The sequence below is a fragment of the Nannospalax galili genome, unplaced genomic scaffold (genome assembly GCF_000622305.1).
Source record: "Nannospalax galili isolate Female #2095 unplaced genomic scaffold, S.galili_v1.0 scaffold1087, whole genome shotgun sequence".
Classification (NCBI taxonomy): domain Eukaryota; kingdom Metazoa; phylum Chordata; class Mammalia; order Rodentia; family Spalacidae; genus Nannospalax; species Nannospalax galili.
Window position 1 is genome coordinate 2,407,226 of NW_008356845.1, and position 20,603 is coordinate 2,427,828.

General features: G+C 41.3%; 1 protein-coding gene across 1 annotated transcript in view; it reads left to right on the forward strand.

Moving 5' to 3' along the window:
• LOC103751353 (nesprin-1) overlaps positions 1 to 16,550 on the forward strand; it is a 62,127-nt gene extending 45,577 nt beyond the window's left edge. Inside the window, exons 19-23 of the mRNA XM_029556984.1 lie at positions 3,271 to 3,562; positions 4,983 to 5,155; positions 8,593 to 8,902; positions 11,443 to 11,606; positions 16,423 to 16,550. Of these exons, the coding sequence (XP_029412844.1) occupies positions 3,271 to 3,562; positions 4,983 to 5,155; positions 8,593 to 8,902; positions 11,443 to 11,598 (931 nt within the window). The 3' untranslated portion in view covers positions 11,599 to 11,606; positions 16,423 to 16,550. The remainder of the gene's footprint in view (positions 1 to 3,270; positions 3,563 to 4,982; positions 5,156 to 8,592; positions 8,903 to 11,442; positions 11,607 to 16,422) is intronic.
• The last annotated feature ends 4,053 nt before the right edge of the window (positions 16,551 to 20,603 follow it).

Consider the following 20,603-nt stretch of genomic DNA (forward strand, 5'->3'; position numbering starts at 1 on the left):
AGTGTACTGCTAGAAAAATAAAAAATATTCACAGAGTTAACATCATTCTCACAATATAACTCTCTGAAAATTATACTCTATTTTGCTTTTTAAATCTTGACTTTTGTCTAAATATAATAGAACATAACTAAACCCACATGTGTCTTTCTTCCAGACTTTATAAATGACTTTGTGTACTCCTGGCTCTCATTTCTTCGTAGGCTGCTTTCTGTCTTCCTCTCTCACTGGTTAACTTGCTATCCTTATGCCAAAACTGCTGTGGAGGAAGTGACATATTACCAGATTCATTCTCTGTGTTTGTCTCTCTTTCTCTGTCTGTTTCTCGCTCGCTCTCACTCTTGCTCTCGCTCTCACTCTCTGTAGGTGTGTGTGTGTGTGTGTGTGTGTGTGTGTGTGTGTGTGTGTGTGAATGCTTACATGTAAAGGCCAGAGGAAAACCTTACCTGTCTTTCCTTGGGCACTGTTCACCCTGTTGTTTTGAGACAAGGTCTCTCACTTCAAGCAGACTAGGCTGGCTGGCTAGTGAACCCCAGGGACACCATCTGCCTGTCTCTACCTCCTCAGTGCTGTGATTAAAAGCGTACACACCCCCATGCCTAGCCCTCATTCTTTTTCTAATCACCACAGCCTTCATAGGCACATTGTTCTCAAAGCTTTATGCTCTGGTGTTCTGGGATGAGCTGCTAAGTGACCTCAGGTATATGTGTTTTTGGATTCCTTCCTTCCACACTGACCCCTTCCAGCACGAGAAGTGGGCTGATCGTTCAGATTTGCATGCGGGGTCACTTCTTTAATTTTTTTCACGGGTCTCATTATGTACTCCAGGCTGTTGTTCAACTCAGGATCCTCCTGCACAGGTGCTCAAGTGTTGGGATTACAGCTCTGTACCACACTAAGCAAAATATCCTTTCTAGTTCTTTGCGTGCATGATGCTTGCTTCTTTCAGATATTTTGGATGAGCTTTAGAGTCAGTGAGAGACCGTCTCTCAAAAAATAGACACCTGATCTGGATATTTTCCCTCCTGATCTGTCCAGTGCTTCAAATACTTGAGGGAGATTCCTTGTGGAAAAAATTACACAGACCCAAGACTCAGAATCTTCATCATCCATTGAGAAAATCATCCTTTATTAACCAATAGTCTTTTGTTAACCATTATTTAATTCACCTCATTGCACCTTCTTGCCATACTGATTGCAAGTATACTTGGTGTATTTTGAAGGAGGTATCATTTTGAATAACTGTATCTCAGAGTAGTTCAAAGATGATGTTTATATAGTGGTCATTTGGGAAAAATTACCGAGTCATTGTAGAAGGTATATGTATATGTTCTTTTTCTAGTAAGCACACCAGTTGTGTTTGTATGTGTGTGGTTTATGTATACATGCATGTTTATGTGTGTGTACTTGTGCATGTGGAGGCCAGAGGTCAATGCTAGGTGTCTATTTTTTGAGAGAATGTCTCTCACTGAATCTAACGCTCATCAATTGGGCTAGGCCAACTGTCCAGAAAGCTCGAGATCCATCTGTCTCTGCTCCCCTGACCCTGGAATTACAGGAACATATCAGCATGTTCAGATTTGATGTGGTTTCTGGGGATCTGAACTCAGTTCCTCGTGCTTACACAGCAAGCATTTTTATCAACTGGGCCATCTCTCCAACTCACAACATTTCTGATTGAGACATCCTGCTCCTGCAGAGCACTCTGGTTTTCTCTGACAGATGTGCTAATAAGAGGTCCAAGCTGTGTGGTGTTCACAGAGCCTTTGAACTGGTGTTTAGAGACTGGTATTCACAGAAGCTTTGAACTAAAAATGGTATGAGGAGATGACAGTCAAAAGGTACAAAATCCTACTTGAGAGAAATACGAAGTTTTGTTTAGTTTTGTTTTGTTTCCATCCTAGTTCTGTCGCACAGTGTGATGAGTGAAGTTAAAAATAGAGTGTTGTATATTTTTAAATTCCTACAAAAATAATTTTCTAATGTTCTCACCACAAAAAGTATCTGACGTGATTGCTACATTACCCAGATTAATTTAATTACCCTACAATGTATTCATAAGCCACAGTTATCACTTTATAAACCACGAATTTCCATCATTACAAATTGCAAATTGTTAATTTATAATTTAAAAACAAATAAAGTAAGTAGATGACCAAGTTCCACTAAGAATTCAGAACTACAAACCAGGGTACCAAGCCATGGAGTGAATAAGAATTTCCCCCTTGACCTAAATAACATAGCTGCACAGAGAAATGAGCACACTGTTCAGGGTACGACAAGGAAACTCGTTAGCTCCTTCCACAACTTTTGAGAGGAGCTTTCCTCCTTTCTCGTCTCTGCTCAACATTGTGCTGGATCCTGGGAACAGAGGCTGGATGTGGTGGACTTGTGAGTGGACATGGATGTGTTAAGTGAGGGGGTGAGACAAGAACAGAGGGCACTAGGGGAGTCATGGATACTGCCTGGGGATGGGATGCCTGTGTTGAGTTTTAAAGGGACAACTTAGAATATAACAAGTGATCAGAGGCATCCCAAAGGAGAAATGCCCATTACATCACTTCTCTCATCGCTGAGACAAAACACAGACAAGAGGAAGGAAAGCAGGCTTTATTCTGGTTTAGAGTTCAGAGAAGTTGCAGTCCATCATAGTGGGGCAGGCTAGGCAGCAGGAGGCGGAGGCCAGCCATCTGATCACATTGTAGCCATAGTCAGGAGGCAGAGAGTGAACAGCAAGTAGAGACTAAAAACCATCAAGGCTTGCCCCTGTGACCTGTTTCCTTCAGCAAGCCTATATCTCCTGAAGGTGCCACAAACTTCCCAACAGATTCACAACAGGACTTGTGCAGACCCAGGAGCCTATAGAGACGTTTCACATCCATACCATACCATCCATGTATAGATAGAACAGCAGAGTATATGGGAAATTTCTGGAAGCTTTTCATGGCTAGAGTGTCAAATAGAATGGAGAGATAGTAGAGATAAGTCAAACCCACGTTCTGGACTGAATTCTTAGTGATACAGAGGCTCTGCCACTGTAACTCAGATGCAGACACAGCATAAACAGACTCACATCTCCTGACAGGCACTGACTGCATTAAGAAAGCCCATTCAAGAAGACCAGTAGCCAGTTCAATCCCCAGCATCTTAATGTTAAAGGCAGGTCAGCCATGAGCCGTTGTCTGGTTCCTGATCCAATATCAACAGTCATTTGCCATTCCTCTGCACTCTAGAATGTTGGAATTTAAAAAAACAAAATTTCTGTTTGTCTAGAGAGTCCCTTGACAAGCTCTCCCAGAGAGGGCAGGTTCTCAGCGAAGAAGGCCATGGTGCAGGGAAGGGAGGCCGCCGGTGCACCCAGCTCCTCACCAGCTACCAGAACCTTCTCAGGGTGACCAAGGAAAGACTATGTACCTGCCAGCTGGCCCTGCAGGAGCATGAGGCTCTGGAAGAAGCCCTGCAGAGCATGTGGTCCCGGGTGAAAGACATTCAAGACAGGTTGGTCTGTGCAGAGAGCACCTTTGGGAGCAAGGACACCTTGGAACGACGGCTGTCACAGATACAGGTATGTGTAGCCCAGCCCAATGAACTGCAGAGAGTCAATCTGCAGCCCGCAATTGCTGCTGATTGATATGATTAGATTTTCAGGGGCTAAAGCTGGTCACAGTTGTCCTGTAAGTATCAGGTAAAGATGCAGAAATGGGGAAAATTTGGCAAAAACAGCATAGAGCGTTTTTCTTCCTCTTTTGAAAGGAGCAATTTTGTTTTCTTTTGTTTATTTTACAAATATTTATTCTTATTTTATGTGTATGAGTGTATTGCCTGCATATATATAAGTGCACACATGCCATGCCGTGCCTGCAGAGGTCAGAAGAGGGTGTTGGATTCCCTGGAAGTGGTTCCTCTGCAAGTGCAGTTCTTAACCACTGAGCCATCTCTCCAGCCTTCGCATTTCTGTTTAAATAGCTTTAAAATATTTTGTTTTATTCAGTAATTAATCATTAAACATTATTGAATGCCTACTCTGCTCCAAGTATTTTGCAAGTTTAAGGGAATATAGAAATAGAAGTCAATACTGATGCTCCCAGAATCATGGTCTGGCTACAGAGACCAGTGTGTGAATTGTTACTTAGTGCAGAGCGCAAGTAGGGACTGTGAATGGAACCCTAAGGGCTCATTGGAAGCGAAGTCAGTTCTCCAGTACAGAACATAGTTAGTGAACATGACCTTGGACAATGGGAATTCACCAGGCAACAAAGGAAAGCTATTGACAGACGCATCTACATTTCTAAATAATTTATCATCTCTCCTTTAAATCAATCAATAGAGTTTCAATTTATGGGCTAGTGACCCAAAGTTTCTGCCATTTAAGTGATCTTTGGCCCTCAGACTTCCTGATATCTAGCATATATCACTTTAAGCCTAAAGCTTATTTAAAGTGTATTGCCTTCACTTTAAGGCAAGGTATTCCATACCTCAATTGTGTGTGTGTGTATGTGTGTGTGTGTGTGTGTGTGCATGTGTGCACACATGCACATATGCATGCCTGTGGAGGCCAGAGGTCGGCCTCAATGAGTCTTCTCTAGTCATCATCCACCATGTTTTTTGAGAGAGGAGACAGGATCTCTAATTAGCCTGGAGCTCCCTAAGGCAGAAAACCAGGTAACCCCTGGATCTGTCTATCTCTGCTTCCCTAGCAGCCCAGAAGTCACTATGTAGACCAGGCTGGTCTCAGTCTCATGGCGATCTGCCTGCCTCTGCCTCTCAAGTGCTGGGAATAAAGACATGCACCACCACACCCAGAAATCTCCAGCTTTTTAAACATGAGCTCTGGGGGTTGAACTTAGGTTCTCACAGTTGCAAAGCAAGTATTAAGCAATCACCCCCCTACTACCTCTGCTTATTTCTCATGGGAAAATAGCATTTTTAAAAATAATTTTCATATTTCATATTTCAACTAACAGAGTTTCATTCTTCCTCCCTAGGACATTCTCCTGATGAAAGGTGAAGGAGAAGTAAAGTTGAACATGGCCATTGGCAAAGGGGACCAGGCCTTGAGAAGCAGCAACAAGCAGGGGCAGCAGGCAATCCAGGCTCAACTAGAAACCCTCAGACCATTGTGGGCTGACATCATGAGCTCTGCTGTTCAGGCACAGAGGTACAGCCCCTGCTTTTAATGCTTATCTGCTCAAATAAAACCTGGTAGAGTCATAAAATCCTAAGATAGCACTCAAGTGGCTGGTGGTGGAGTTATAAAGCATGTTATTTTAGGTAGCGTGCCTGTCTTTGCTTGTGTTGAATTCCCCATGGGCCCAAGAATGGCTCTGATATGTTTGCTTGCTTTGTTTCTAGATTTTCTTTTCCAAAATATATTTTGGTCCCCAGAATATCTCTTTCAGAATATTGTACATAACATTGGTTTATGGAAATAACTCTTTTAAGTCATCAAAGTAAAAATATATGGTTGTTTAATAACTTAGATCCCAGTAGTAATTTTGCCTATACTGGTATTGGAGGAAATGTGTATGGGGGTGCAGAGGGGGATATCTGATTGTCACAATGTTAGGGATTTCCAGATATTTATTGGCTGATGCTCAGAGAGCTAACATCCTACAAGGTCTGGAACATTCTTATGCAGCCAAATATCAGCATAAGAATGTTTCAGATTTTGTAGGATGTCAGCTCTCTGAGCATCAGCCAGTAAATGTCTGGGGAGGGAGGGTGGGAAAGGATGGTCAATGGAGACAAGTTATTCTTAGACAGGAGAAGAAACTTCTGCAGTGCTGTTCCACAGTAGGCATGGTAGGTGACTATAGGTCACAATTATGCAATACATGTTTCAAGAACCATAAGGAAAGTATAATGAAAGTTCTCACCATAGAATGATAGAGTTTTGTGATGAGAGATGCTTAACAGAATGAGACAGTGTGTATCCATGTATTAAATATAACTTGTCGCTTTTAATACTCACAGTTTTCCTTTGTCATTTAAAATTTCATTAATGTTGGAAGGAAGGGAAGGGAAAAAAGGAAAGGAGGGAGGGAGGGAGGAGGGAGGAGGAACAAACCTTGCCAAGGAAGCTCTGAAGATGGGTGACACCCTCAAATCTTTGCCCAGGAGTGCCAGCTGGGAAGACTAAATATTGCACCCCTAGCATATGCCTCCCAAGGGAAGGGAGGCACTGGGCAGAGCCAGACGCAGTGTGGCAGCCACCAGACTGTTGAGGTTTGAAGGTGTCAAGTTAACATACAGATCCAGGAAATGTGTGGGTGCACAGGCAGCCTATAGAACACAGCGGATGTCTGTGGGTTCCTGAAAACATCGGCCATACCTGGATGTGAACTGGAGAGACAGAATGGCCACCTCCTGGACACGTGCTAATCAGTGTTTCAGTAAGAGCGCCATTCACAGGAAATGATGCGTTCACATCAGCAGGCAGCTGAGGATGATGCTCAGTTGGTAGAGAGTTTACCTAGCATGTGCAAAACCCAGGGTACCAATCCCCAGCCCCGCACAAACCGGGTGTGATGGTGTACACCCACCCTGCATCAGACACTGGTGAATACATAGAGAACACTTGTCGCTATTTGTTGTGAACAGAAGCCTGTCACCTTCCCCTCCCTTCCTTCAGATTATCTATACATATCTAATTGGCTTGTTGGGCAAATGACTATCTGTGAGAATTAGCCAGAACACAGTCCAGAAAGCACATTCTGAAGACTGTATGTTGTACGACCACTCCCTGTACAGATGACGGAACATGAAAGTTCCTGACCAAACAGAAACTCCACTATGCCCGTCTACTACAATACAAGCAGACCACCAGAGTGGCTTTTGTTCATTTTCTTTTGTGTTTTTCACCTTAATAGAAAGCAAATCTCAAGACAAACAGGACTTTGCATCTCAGTCATAACTCCCAGTGGTCAGCAGAGTCGGGTTCTCTTGTGGGGTTCTCCGATTCTATAGTAGGCTACTGGAGCATACATAATTCCCAATGTTTGGCAATAGGCCAGATTTGTAAAACTGAATAGGAATGTGGATGAATGATTTTTTAGATGTTACAATAAAATGTTAAGCAGAGGAAGCAGATTCACAGCCCTGACACCCCATTTCACTAAGAAATTAAATTTTACAGCTTATACTAAGTGGTCTCAGTGGTCAAAGGATTGTGTCACAAAATGAAACAAACAAAATAGTTTTGTTGCCCTCTAAGAGCTCAGAGGCAAGAGTAGGAGGACACATTCCAGAAAACTGTGACTCAGATTGTGTTACTAAGTTTTCAGAAGACACTGGGCTGTGGGAGAAGAATGCTGCTCTGCCGACTTCTAGAGAATGACCTGGAGTTCAGGAAAATTATCTGATGAAAGGATAGGACTCTAAAATGCATGTGATACGGCTCCTATCCATGCGTTGCACACACATGCACACATACCCACATGCACACATATGCAGGCATCTATCTTCCAGATGCTAATATCCTAAGTGAGTAGATAACATACATATTATATTGTGACCATTAAAGCTCAGCACTACAGTATTAATTAAACTCTACTCAGTATATATCAATCTTAGTTTTCTTGGACTTAGTCTATATTACTAAAATCAAATGGTAATTATTTGTTGATTGATATTCAAATTTAAGACATTTTTTTCTTAGGTAAATAATATCATTAGACTTTCATTTAAGGATGCATGCACACATAGTAGCCAATTTTGTGTTAAATGTGTGAATGAATGAAGACTCAATGCATTTCTAAGAAACATTGTCAAAAATATAATAGTCAAGTCACCAGGTTTCCTAATAGGCAAGTAAAATGCTTCCCAGACTGGCAATAAGGAAAGACTTGCAAAGTCTATCATCTATCTATCTATCTATCTATCTATCTTCTATCATCTATCTACCATCTAGCTATCTATCACCTATCATCTACCTATCTACCATCTATAATACGTCATCTATCAATCATCTGTCATCTATCTATCTATGTATCTATCATCTATCAACATATCTATCACCTATCTAGCATCTATCCATCACCTATCTTTCATCCATCATCTATCATTTATATATATATATATCATCTATCTGTCATTCATCATCTATCATCTATCATATATCTATCTCTCCTCTTTTTCCTCCCTCCCTTCTCTCTTCTCTCTCTATGACCACTAACCCTATCACCATTCAAACTCAGAGTCTCTAGCGTTCTGGGAAGTGATCAACCACTGCCCTGCAAACTCACTAAGCTCAGTGAATGATCAGTGAACGCCCTGGCCTCCCTTGCATAGGCCCCCACTATCCTGGAGTTTGGATCACATAGTAAGTGAACATCCATCACTTGCTCAAACTGTAGCCGCTACACATGCACAATTTCTTCCTTCACATTTTAGCATACATTTATTTTGTTTGAAGAAGTTCTGCTCTAGTTGTGATAGATCAAAAAAGCTATCTCTCCCTGCAATCAAAAGTAACTTTTTTTCATTACAGTAATATTCAGTAAAACAATTTATATGAGTGCATCAACCTTATAATTGGGTTTTGGTACAGCTAGCAAGGCAGAAGCTCCTTTTCACAATATGTGACATTAATTCCAGCACCCTGGTATCTGTGATTGGCCAATGGGGTGACTGTCTGGAGAGGAGAAGCCAGCTGGAGCAGTGGATGGAATCAGTGGACCAGAAAGTTGAGCAGCCCTTACAGCTGCAGCCGGGGCTGAAGGAGAAGTTTTCCCTGCTGGACCATTTCCAGTCCATCGTCTCTGAGGCGGAAGATCATGCTGGAGCTCTGCAGCATCTAATGGCTAAGTCCAGGGAGCTGTATGAGAAGAGTCAGGATGAATCCTTCAAGGAAGCCAGCCAGGAGGAGCTAAGGACACAGTTTCAGGATATAATAACTGTGGCCAAGGTGAGTACTTTAGACCCAAGACGAAGCTCCAAGGCTCAGATAAGGAATAGAATGTGGATTAAGTTACTGGATTTGGCTGCTCTAAAACTATGTGTGTGTTTAGTGACTAGACATTACACAACGATCAATTTTCAAAAGGTAGGAACTAGAGAGAATGAGGTGGTATATATAACAGGAAAGCCAATGGTGAGACTAACGGGGGGAAGAAAGAGAACAACTCAACTTGGGGAAGGGACGCGGGGAGGGGAACGAATGAGAAGAGTATGCAGTGCCACACACATGTGAACATGCCACGATGAAGCCAATTACTATGTATTCTAACCTGAAAATTAATCTAGAAAAAGATCATTTTCCACCTACACCCTTGAATATTCACATGCACTGCAATCTTGGGATTACTTTATCTTTTCATTTTTGTTCGTATCGGCACTGTTGACTGACTCGTCTGCTTTCTTTGCAAAGCTGTGCACCACGGCCAGTGCTTCATGCTCTCATCCTGTCCCCAAATCTCCATTTGCTACATTAAATGCAAGTTTCTGTACTGTTCACTTTCAACCACGCATGAAGCAGTGCGTTCATTTCTCATGTTGGTAAAATATGTGTCTCCCTAGTCTCCAAACTACAGGCTATTTCATGGGATATCAACATTTCTTTTCAGTTTTCTATATGAATGTCAATTTTCCTCCATGATTTTACTTTTTTATTGTGCTGGATAGCTTTAGTGTCAACTTGACACACCTGGGTTGAGGGAGCCTCAGTTGGGGGATTGCCTCTATTGGACTGGCCTGTGGCCGCATCTATGGGGCATTTTCTTGATCAGTGATGTGGGAGGGTCCTACCCACTGTGGGCAGTGCCACCCCTTGGCAGATGGTTCTGGGTTGTATAAGAAAGCAGGCTGAACCCGGGCTTGGGAAGCAAGCCAGTGAGCTGTATTCTACAGTCTATGTTCCTGCCCTGAGTTCCTACCTTGGGCTCCCTGATGAACTGTGACCTGAGAGATGCAAGCTGAATAAAGCCTTTCCTCCCCAAGTTAGTAGTGGTCAGAGTGTTTGTCACAGCAATGAAGAAACAAACCAGAACATATATATTTGTGGATGCTATATAAACTAATGGAAATTTTGTTTTTGTTTTTCCCTAGTTTGGTTTGCCTTTTTGAGAACTCTACCTTGTTGACACAATAATTTTCTATTTTCTTCTCCTTATCATTATCTTGGAAAAAGGCATATCTTTGAATTCTCTCTTTTTGGATGTGTGTCTTTGAGTGTGTTATTCAAGGTCTTTCTAAGTCTTTCTAAGCTTGTGTGTCCTTTGCTGTGACATGTGGTTTCCACAGTATCTATAGCACAGGTCTGTGGTGAAGGCTAAATAGATGCCTTTAAAATGCTGTGAAGAGGGCTCAGCGGTTAAGAGCACTTGCTGCTCTTGCAGAGGACCTGGGTTTGGTTCCCAGCACCCACATGTGGTTAATAACTGTCTGTAACTCCAGTTCCAGGGGATCCAATACCCTCTTCTGATCTCCATGAGCATTGCATGACATGGGTACAGTTACATACATGCAGGCAATATACTCATACACATAAAATTAAAAAATCATAAAAAAATCATAAAATGTTGTAAAGAATGCTATATACCACAAGTAACTACTCCAAAATCAGAATAATTCCTATAATAGTTGTCTATAATAGTTGTGGTTAATTAGTTTATGAGGGTCAAATTTTATTCATTGTCAACATTTATTAACCATAGATATTTTAATTTTTTATTGAATTTTCGTGCATTCCATACAATCCATCTTGATCATATTTAGAGCCCTCTCATACGCTACTCCTTCCATAGCCCCTCCACCAGATTTCATGCATTCTATCATATAAGTTAAAGCCTATCAAGTCAAATTTGAGTCCCCAGAAGTCCTTCACTGTGAGTCCATCCACTAGAGCCTGGGCAACCTATCTAGGGTTAGCCCCTTAAAGAAAACCAACTCTCCCTCACCCGGTATTGATCAGTTGCCTATAGTTCCTCAGCTAAAGCTGGGGCTCCTTACCCATTTCTCCATTTCTATGCTGAGTTTTAGTGTGGTTTGAGTTTGCATGGGCTTTGTGCATGCTGTTATCTTTGATGTAAGTTCAGATGAGCAAGTTCTCAGTCGCCTGGAAAACTGTTTCCTTGTGGCCGTACACCACCCCTGGCTCTTAGTCTTTCCCTCTTCTGCAATGATCTCTGAGCCCTGGATGACAGAAATTTAATATAGGAGTCTTATCCAGTGAAACACTCTGTAGTCTCTTGCTCTCTACATTTTGGCCAGCTGTTAGGCACAGAATTTTAAGCTACAGTACAAAATAGTAAACTTATAGGAAAAATATTTGTTTCCTCAGAGCTTTGAAGTCTAAGATTTATTTCTTTTTAAGATACTAAACTAAGAGACCATTCAAGAATAAAAACAGGGTCTTCCAAGATGCAGCGAGACCTCTGTGGAGTCTGTCATGTTATCTGATTTGGTATTCGCAATAACTTCTAAGGTCACCTTTTCTTCCTTAACTAGGAAAAAATAAGGAAAGTGGAAGACATTGTGAAAGACCACCTCATGTACTTAGATGCAGTCCAGGATTCACAGATTGGCTCCATTCAGCGAAGGAAGAGCTTCATCGTTGGTCAGATGTGTCTGGGGATTCATCAGCTACCCAGAAAAAGCTGTTGAAAATTAAGGTCAGAAAATGGACTGATATTATGTTGCACCGCTCCTTGGGTTCTTGAGTACAGATAACAGATTAGTGATAAGGGTTTGGTGGGTAAGGTTCTATTTTTGAATTGTTTCTTTCCTGGTTTTTCCTGGTGCTTATAGCTTCTTCCTTGGTAATTCTAAACATAAATAAGATTAAGAAAACAAGTCAAATGAATTTATTGACAATGTGGCTTTATCTGTGTGTTTCTGTGGGCAAATATGTTTATTACCGTCATGTGAGAGACCAAGAAATATACACCATACTGCTGGCCTGACAGAACCAAGGTAACCAGAGCTCACTAAGCTTTTTAGAGTTCAGGCTCTGAACCCAGATGGCTACACTACTTCCGTCTCCTGATTTTCTAGCTGTATCTTTAGAAAGGTCACTGTGATCAATGTCCTCAATGCTCTAGTTTCTACTTCTTAATCGTTTTTTTTTTAAAGAATATTTTTATTATTCCAAAGAGAGGCAATTTTTAACACATTTTTCCAGGAACAACTTGAAGCAGGTTACATCAAAACATATATACAATGACGTTTAAGGGTAGAAAAGTAGGGATAAGAAATCAAAGACTAGGGGCTGCAAAGATGGCTCAGTGGTTGAGAACACTGGTTGTTCTTGCAGAAGACCTGGGTTCAAAACCCAGCACCCACATGGCAGCTAACAACTGTCCGTAACTCCAGTTCTAGAGGATTCGACAGCCTCTTTTGTCCTCTGTGGGCATTGCACAACATGGGTGCACTTACCTATATGCAGGTGATACACGCATACACGTAAAATAAAAAATAAATAAAAAATTTTTAAAAAGTTAAAAAAAGAGAAAGAAATCAAAGACTAAAGCTGGGCATGGTGGCACACATCCTCAATCCCATCACTTGGGAGGGAGAGCCCAGCAGATCTCCATGAGTTTGACACCACCCCAGTTCACACATCAAGCTCCAGGCCAGTGGGGTCACAGGGAGACCCTGTCTCAAAAAGACCAAAAAAAAAAAAAAAAAAATCAAAGACCAAAGAAATTGCCAACATGGGGTGAATTTTGGTGGAATTATGAAAGTTTCAATTTTCTTTTTCTTTTCTTTTTTGAAAATCCTAGTTTATTGGGTTTACTAACAGAGCATAGGGGGAGTTTATTTACAGAAGAGTAGGTGCCCCATATTTACAGCTGTGCTGGAAAGTCCACACTCAAGTACAGATTTAATTGGATTTTTTTAAAGAATAAAAATCTATACTCATAAAGAAGTAGCTTCATAGAGGTGTTTGGAGAACTAGATAAGATCATTCATACAAAATACTTAGTATCATTCCTGACACATAAAGCATACTCAGGAAGAAATCCAGTGATCCATGGTGGCACACAGCTGCAGTGTCAGAACTCGAGAGGCAGAGGCAAGAGAATTGCCACATGCTCAAGGTCACCCTGGTCTGTATAGCAAGTCCCAGGCAAGCCTGGGATGTATAATGAGACCTGGTCTCAAAAGAAATTAAATGATGAATGAAAACTAATAAGTAAAGAAGTAAATGAGTCAAGGGTGAAGGTCAGGTCTTTGCCACTAGTTAACAGAGCCCTCATCACCCAAGGAAAATGGATATATGTTCAGAAGCCTTTTGGAGATGGGAAGATAAGAAAGCTCAGGACTGAACAGAACAAGCTAGAGCCACCAGGTGGGAGTAACGTCCAAGAGGTAGTTGGATACTTGTATCATTCATTCAAGTTAGAAGCCGGATTGAACAGATGCATTGGGAATTACTATTATATAGTTTATAGTTGAAGTGTTAAGAGAATAAATCCAAGACTAATGTCCAGCAAACAGAACAGTGGATACAGAACCAAAGCCCGGGCACATTTAAGATGTAATGGAGTTAAAGAGAGGAAGAAAAAGGAGAGGAGAAATAATATTAAGTGGAGACAAGAGAATGTGGACCCAAGAGGACATTGTCAGCATCACCTCAGAGGCTGAAGAGCCCCCTCTGGATTTGATAGTTGGTCTTTTGGCAGCCTGAGAACCATTTCCACAGCTGGAGGAAGTGACAAACCAGATTAAATGGAGTTAAGAGGGTATGACAGGTGAGGAAGAGGAGATAGCAAAGATGCATCAAGCTCTTAAAAAGTTTTGAAAGAATTATTAATTCTTTACAAATGCTGCCCTTTACAAGTCAGACCCAGCCTCAATGTAAGGTGGTGGGTGAGGATAAACCTTAGAGGAGGTTTCTCCTCTGCACCTGCCCTACAGTGCCATGGCCAAACCCATCCCCCTGGAGTACACACCCAGAAGAGGAAACTCTGAAGCTAGTGTTTACACAGATGGAGAGAATTCACATCTGTATCCATGTGTAGATGTTTTCAAAGAGCTCCAACACAAGACAAAAGATAAATACAAAAATCTAACTCAAAGAGCCCAGTGCGGTGGCTCATGTCTTTAATACCAGCACTTAGGAGTCTCTGTGAGACAGAGGTCAGCCTGGTCTACATAGTGTGAGTTCCAGGCCTGCTAGGGCTATAGGGAGACCCTGTCTCTAAAAGGCAAAAAAATAAAATCTAACTCAAAGCACTTTATAATGACAGTGCCCTTATTGAAATGTGGAAGGGGGCTGAGGAGATAGCTCAGTGTATAAAAGCACTTGCTCTTCAAGTATGAGGACCTGAGTGTGAAACCTCAGTACTTATGTAAATAGCTGGGCACAGCTGTGTGTCTGTAACCAGCATTGCTGGGCAGAAGCAGTGGATTCCAAGATCTTGGGGGATGGCCAGCCTAGATGAAATGAGCTTCCGGTTCAGTGAGACCTTGTCTCAGGGCAGTGAAGCAGAGAGGGGTAGAGGAAGACTCCTGAAGTCTTTCTCTGACCTCTACATGTGCACCCATGGGCCAAGTGCACCCACACACTTACATGCATATGCCCCCAACATACACACATGGGGGGGGGAGAGAATATATTTAAATGAGTGAATCTGTAAGGTGTTAGATGAGAACATATTAGTGCCAGCAAATGACCTATTTTCATGCCAAGTAAAACTGAACTAATGAATAAAGATGGTATTTGGGGAAAACTGATTTTTTTCACAGTTGACAATCTGAATTCCAAATTTGAAAATGTTTATAAAGTCAGATACCATGCTTTAAAAAATATTTGCTAGATACAGCACTCTCTAAGTTATTATTTTTCTTTATCAAACCACTACTATGTGTACTGATAACCAGAGATGGCCTTGCGAATCCTGCTGCCAGGAAAGGTCAGCTATGTATATATAAAGTGCTGTGTGCAAGAATACATTTACAGGTGTGTGAAATCACATTACATGTAATTGTGCTAAGTATTTACAAATGATTTACAACAAAGTGTGGATCTCTTGTCTATTAATGTGAGAAGACAGATTTACTTCAGGCTGATTAAATGAAATCATGTTTATGTTATATAGACTAAAATATACTTTTTGTTTAACATAACCTATGAAAAATGTATAGTACTTAGTGCCTCAGTTTTTCTCCTGTTAACCTGCAAGTGATCTTGTCCTTGAAGTTTTTGTTTTCCCTAATAATCACCATTTCCTTCTATTTTATACAGGAGTGGAGACATCATTTTGTGCTAATACTAACAAAATCTAGCTTTAGCAGCACATAGACAAATATAGAAGAACTAGATGGATTACTATTTTAGCAAGAAAAATGTCATTAAAAGCTTTTACTTTCAGAAAGAAATGCCACTACTTACCTATTCCACAATGCATATTTTAATGACATTTTACTGCCCTTTCTATATATGAGCCTCAAAACTTAAAGCAATATCAGAATTGTCAAACTTCTAGGGAGAATTATTTTTTTACTATTTTATTTATTACTTTTATTTTTATGTGCTTGTCAAGTAGCTGCCAACCATAGGTACCTGTTTAGCACTTGAAAGACAGCTTATGTGACTGAGGAACTGGTTAAATTTTTTTAATATTTTATTTATTAATTTTATTTTTATGTGTATGCATGTATTGCCTGCATGTAGGTAAGTGCACCCGTGTCGTACAGTGCCTGCAGAGGACAGAAGAGGCCATCGGATCCCTATGAACTGGAGTTATGGACTGTTGTTAGCTGCCTTGTGGGTGCTGGGATTTGAACCCGGGTCTTCTGCAAAAACAACCAGTGTTTTTAACCACTGCACCATCTCTCCAGCCGAGAATTACTTTTTAAGGGAGTAATAAAGGGATGAACAAACCCAGGACTAGAGTTTACTTTAATTAAGTCAGTCTGTGAACTATTAATTTTTGTGGCTATAAAAATGCCTTCTTAAGATACTGAGTATCTGAGATTGAGTAGGGTTTGTTCTCTCCTTGTCATGGGTCAGCCTGACTCCCAGCAGAGCAGAAATACAATTTAAGCCACCCCTTATGATAGAAATAGGCTGGAGACCACGTAGGGGACACAGTTCTGTGGAATGTGCATTTGTCTATCTACTTAAGGAGAAATAGGATTTTTTGGTTTTAATTTATAGAAACAATACACCGCAGGCAAATATCTAAGCCTCTGTCAAACCACTTGCATGCATTCAAGCAATGCTTGTGTTCAGTGTGCCTGTCTGGCCTGTGTGAGGTCCTTGGCACTCTCTGATTTTGTTACAAATTAAGCACTCACAATACTGAGTCCCGCTCATTTAACTTGGGAGTGTGTGGACATCTCCAGTCGCATTCCCTAAACACATCTGCTCAAACGTCCGAGCAGGACAGATAGAGTCCCTTTCTGTACACATTTGAAAACTTGCAGCCCAAGTGACTCACCCACCGCCTCCTTGGTTTCCATGGCAATATTCCATTACAGGAGCTGATATATTCCAGGGAGATCGGTGCAGGCCGCCTGAGCAGAGTGGAGTTGCTGGCCCCAGCAGTGAAACCGAACACAGCTGCCAGTGGGTGTGAGCTCATGCAAGTAGAGATGCAGGCCCTGCGCGCAGACTGGAGACTGTGGGAAGACGGCGTGTTCCAGGCGCAGAGCGACCTGGAGAACCTGGTTAGTGAAATGGCCCTTTCAGAGCAAGAGTTCTCCGGCCAGGTGGCCCAACTCGAGCAGGCCCTGGAACAGTTTAGCACTCTTCTGAAGACCTGGGCCGAGCAGCTCACCCTCCTGGAAGGCAAGAACACCGATAAGGAGCTAGTGGAGTGCTGGCACACAGGACAAGTAAGTTGCCTTCCTGCTTACCGTTGGTGGATATGCCAAATATTTCTTTGGCGTTAGGAAAAAAAAAACAAAAACAAATCCTGCTAAGAACATGCAACGTTCAGAGGCAGTAACAACGTATTTATCTAATTAAATTTACAAAGTGTGGTCTTTTCATATAAATCAAACTTTGTTTAAAGTGAACATGGGAAGGGAAAAGGGGATATTATCGCCTATAGGAAATGTTATTTCTTGTGGGGACATTTTCTTTCTTTCTGATGGTGTAAGAGTTTGCAATACTGTATTCAGCCATTCAGCTTGAAAAATGGCCTGTGGGCAGAACCATAAATAGACAGAGAGTCATAGCTTCTCTCTTGCCAGTTAACTGTTTCGAACAATTAAATCATTGAATTTATAGCTTTGAAAGTCACATTTTATAATCTGCTGAAGCATAACTAATACTTTTCTCCAAGGCTAGCTTTCATATGTGTAGTTTTGACAGCTGAACTTAAATCAGCCTCTTAATACATGTTAACACAACTCCTCCGCCTTACTGCTCACCTTCCCAGCCTTTTTTTTAAACTGACTGCTAGGTCTTTTAGAACATGAAGCAGAGAAGCAGAAAAGAAGTGGCGAAGAATGAGCCAAAGCTTAACGGTCTCCTCCTCCTTCTGTCCCTCAGCGGTACCTCGGAAAACCTCTTCAGTGTTTACCGTTTTATAGTGCTCTGAATCATGGCTGTCCTTAAAAGGAAGTTTAGCCAAGTAAACGTCTCTGCTTCTATTTATGTTATAATCATTTCAAAATAGCTCCAGCCCAGGAGGAAGTCAGGCTGTATTTCCAGCCTTGTCTTGCTTTAAGTCAAGTATTTGAAGCAGACATGGTTTACTCTCTTAATGCTATTTTGTTTATAATGTTTCAAGTATCTGAAGCAGACGTGGTATACTCTCTTGATGCTATTTTATTTATAATGTTTCGAAGTTGTTTGGGTTTTGTTTTCCTGCTGCTTTTCTTAACCTGAGCTTTAAGCTCCAGAGTCAAGCAGGGCATGGAGTTCTGTAGAATAAGAACAAGATGGGAACGGTAGTAAGTGGTCTGATTATGGAATTAAAAAAAGTAAGACACAATGTCTGATTCCTTTCTGTTTCCTTTCCTTTCCATTAGTATGAGTGAAGTCTTTTCTTAAAAAAGAAAGATTTGGTTGTACCTACTGTTCTCAGTTATTATCTCTAACATTGCTACTAGTACTGGTTAGTATATAAAGACACATGTGCTAACACAATAGGAAATATGGGTTTCCACATGTACTAAGTTCAGACTGACAGGCAGCCTCCTGGTTGATCCACTTCTGTGTTTGACTCTACGGCTAATGTTCCTGGGGACAATAGTATATTGATTCTTGATAGTCATATTTTTATCTCTAATAATGAATTTTATGTAAAATTTAAGATAACTCTGAAAATACCATATGTGTGTGTGCATGTGTGTGTGTGTGTTTTCTTTCTTTCTTTCTTTCTTTCTTTCTTTCTTTCTTTCTTTCTTTCTTTCTTTCTTTCTCTCTTTCTCTCTTTCTCTCTTTCTCTCTTTCTCTCTTTCTCTCTTTCTCTCTTTCTCTCTTTCTCTCTTTCTCTCTTTCTCTCTTTCTCTCTTTCTCTCTTTCTCTCTTTCTCTCTTTCTCTCTTTCTCTCTTTCTCTCTTTCTCTCTTTCTCTCTTTCTCTCTTTCTCTCTTTCTCTCTTTCTCTCTTTCTCTCTTTCTCTCTTTCTCTCTTTCTCTCTTTCTCTCTTTCTCTCTTTCTCTCTTTCTCTCTTTCTCTCTTTCTCTCTTTCTCTCTTTCTCTCTTTCTTTCTCTCTCTCTCTCTCTCTCTCTCTCTCTCTCTCTTTCTCTCTTTTATGGGGCTTTTTGCTACTCTAACATTACCCCTCTGAAGAGGTAACCCTAAAATCTTTTTAGGATTAGATAAGGGCTCCCAAATACTATTGTCATTTTTGGCCTTTGGAACAGAGTATGTTGCTAAGAGGCCCAAGGACATTTGGACTTTTAGCTAAGAAACTGGCTACTTTTCTTTGGGGTCTTTTTTACCCTAAGAGCCTAGCCACTTCCTACCTCCTTTTCTTACCACACCATCCTCTGAAGAGGTTACCCAAAATGCTGATAGGGAATCGGGATGCAGACCACTATGGCTTCTTCCATGCTGAACAGGGATGCGGGGTGAGGTAATTGGGGTACCTCTTCATTGGGTCTATCTGAAAGACTCCCAAATTGCATAACTTTTATCTGTAGGGAGAAAAGAAAGTACTTGACTGATGAATAGGGGATGTGAAGGAGAAGTAAAGGTAAGAGTAATTAGCATTACAAGTTCTAGACAGGGAACTAGAAAAAAGTCAGAACAGGGCAATTTTCAAATGTTCATATGAGAGTCCAGTGGAATTTCTTGACGAGAACTTCCAAAAGCATCCCTCTGTTGGGTTCTTCCTCATTTTTGTTTTGTCTGCCAAGGCTAGACAAAGTGATGGATTCAGAATTTGCTTTCAGGTATTTTGATAGCTGTTGGAGTAGTTAGAATCAGTGTCAGTTCCCTCTCAAAGCTTCTAGACAGGGGGAGAAAACAAATTTATCCATCATTTTAGAACAATAGTGGGTTATCTCCCTTAGCTACAGGTGGGCACTACAGTATTGCAGACCAAGATTTGAAGTCTTACATATGAGCAGCACTTTCTGATTAGGAAGAAAATCATCAATGAGAAATAATTGTCTGTCCTAGTTTTTTGTTCATTGCTGTGACAAAATACTCTGACCAATACCAACTTGGGGAGGAAAGGGTTTATTCAGCTTACATCTCCCAGGTCACAGTTCATCAGGGAGCCCAAGGTAGGAACTCAGGGCAGGAACCTGGAAGCAGGAGCTGGAGCACAGGCCATGGAGGAATGCTGCTTACTGGCTTGTTCTCCTGGCCCCTGCTAAGCCTGCTTTCTTATGCAACAAAGGCCCACCTGCCCAGTGGTGGCACCACCCACAGTGGGCTGGGCCCTCCCACATCACTCATCAAGAAGATGCCCTTCAGACATGGCCACAGGCCAGTCCAATAGAGGCAATTTCCCGATTGAGGCTCCCTCAACCCAGGTGTCAAGTTGACACTAAAGCTATCCAGCAAAGTTGGATTTGAAAAAAAAAAACTAAGCTACTCATAGGCTTTGGGGGCTACTTGAACTCTTAAAGAAATATACTGATGACTTTACTCTTTGGTTATACTTTCCTTTTGGGTCTTTAAGACCATATAATTAGCCAAAAGAAATCAATTTATGTTTACACTTAAGATCATTTGAGGATCTGTTCCTCAGGGGGTCACATGAGAGGAGCCCCTGACTCCTTTCTTTTACTAGTTCTATCTATGTGAAGATAAGTAAAGGCCCTACTCGACCATATCTGGCTTCATGTGGAAGCATGGATGAGACATTTCCTCTGTGTTGATTCTCCTCTTTGTAGACTGAACACTGGTTCAAGTCCATCTGGTGGGGTCTCCATGGCCTCCCTGAACAAGAGGACAGGTGAATCACCACAGTTACAGGACATTTTGAGAGATGTTTCATAGTCCCTGGAACTTAGTCAACCTTGGAGGGCAAGGGGCAAAACCTGTCCTTTAAGTCCCTCTGACCAGATTAGTATAGGCCTCAAAGTATGGCTGTTAAACATCCAAGAAGGTTAGTTCCACCAGTCTGGTACTTTTAATTATCATGTGCTATGTAGATAAAGCTTGGATGAAAAACCAAATATTCTCAGATAAACCTTGACTAGATATATATTTTGTTCCATAAACTAGTTGACTAAACTATGACCACTGAAAT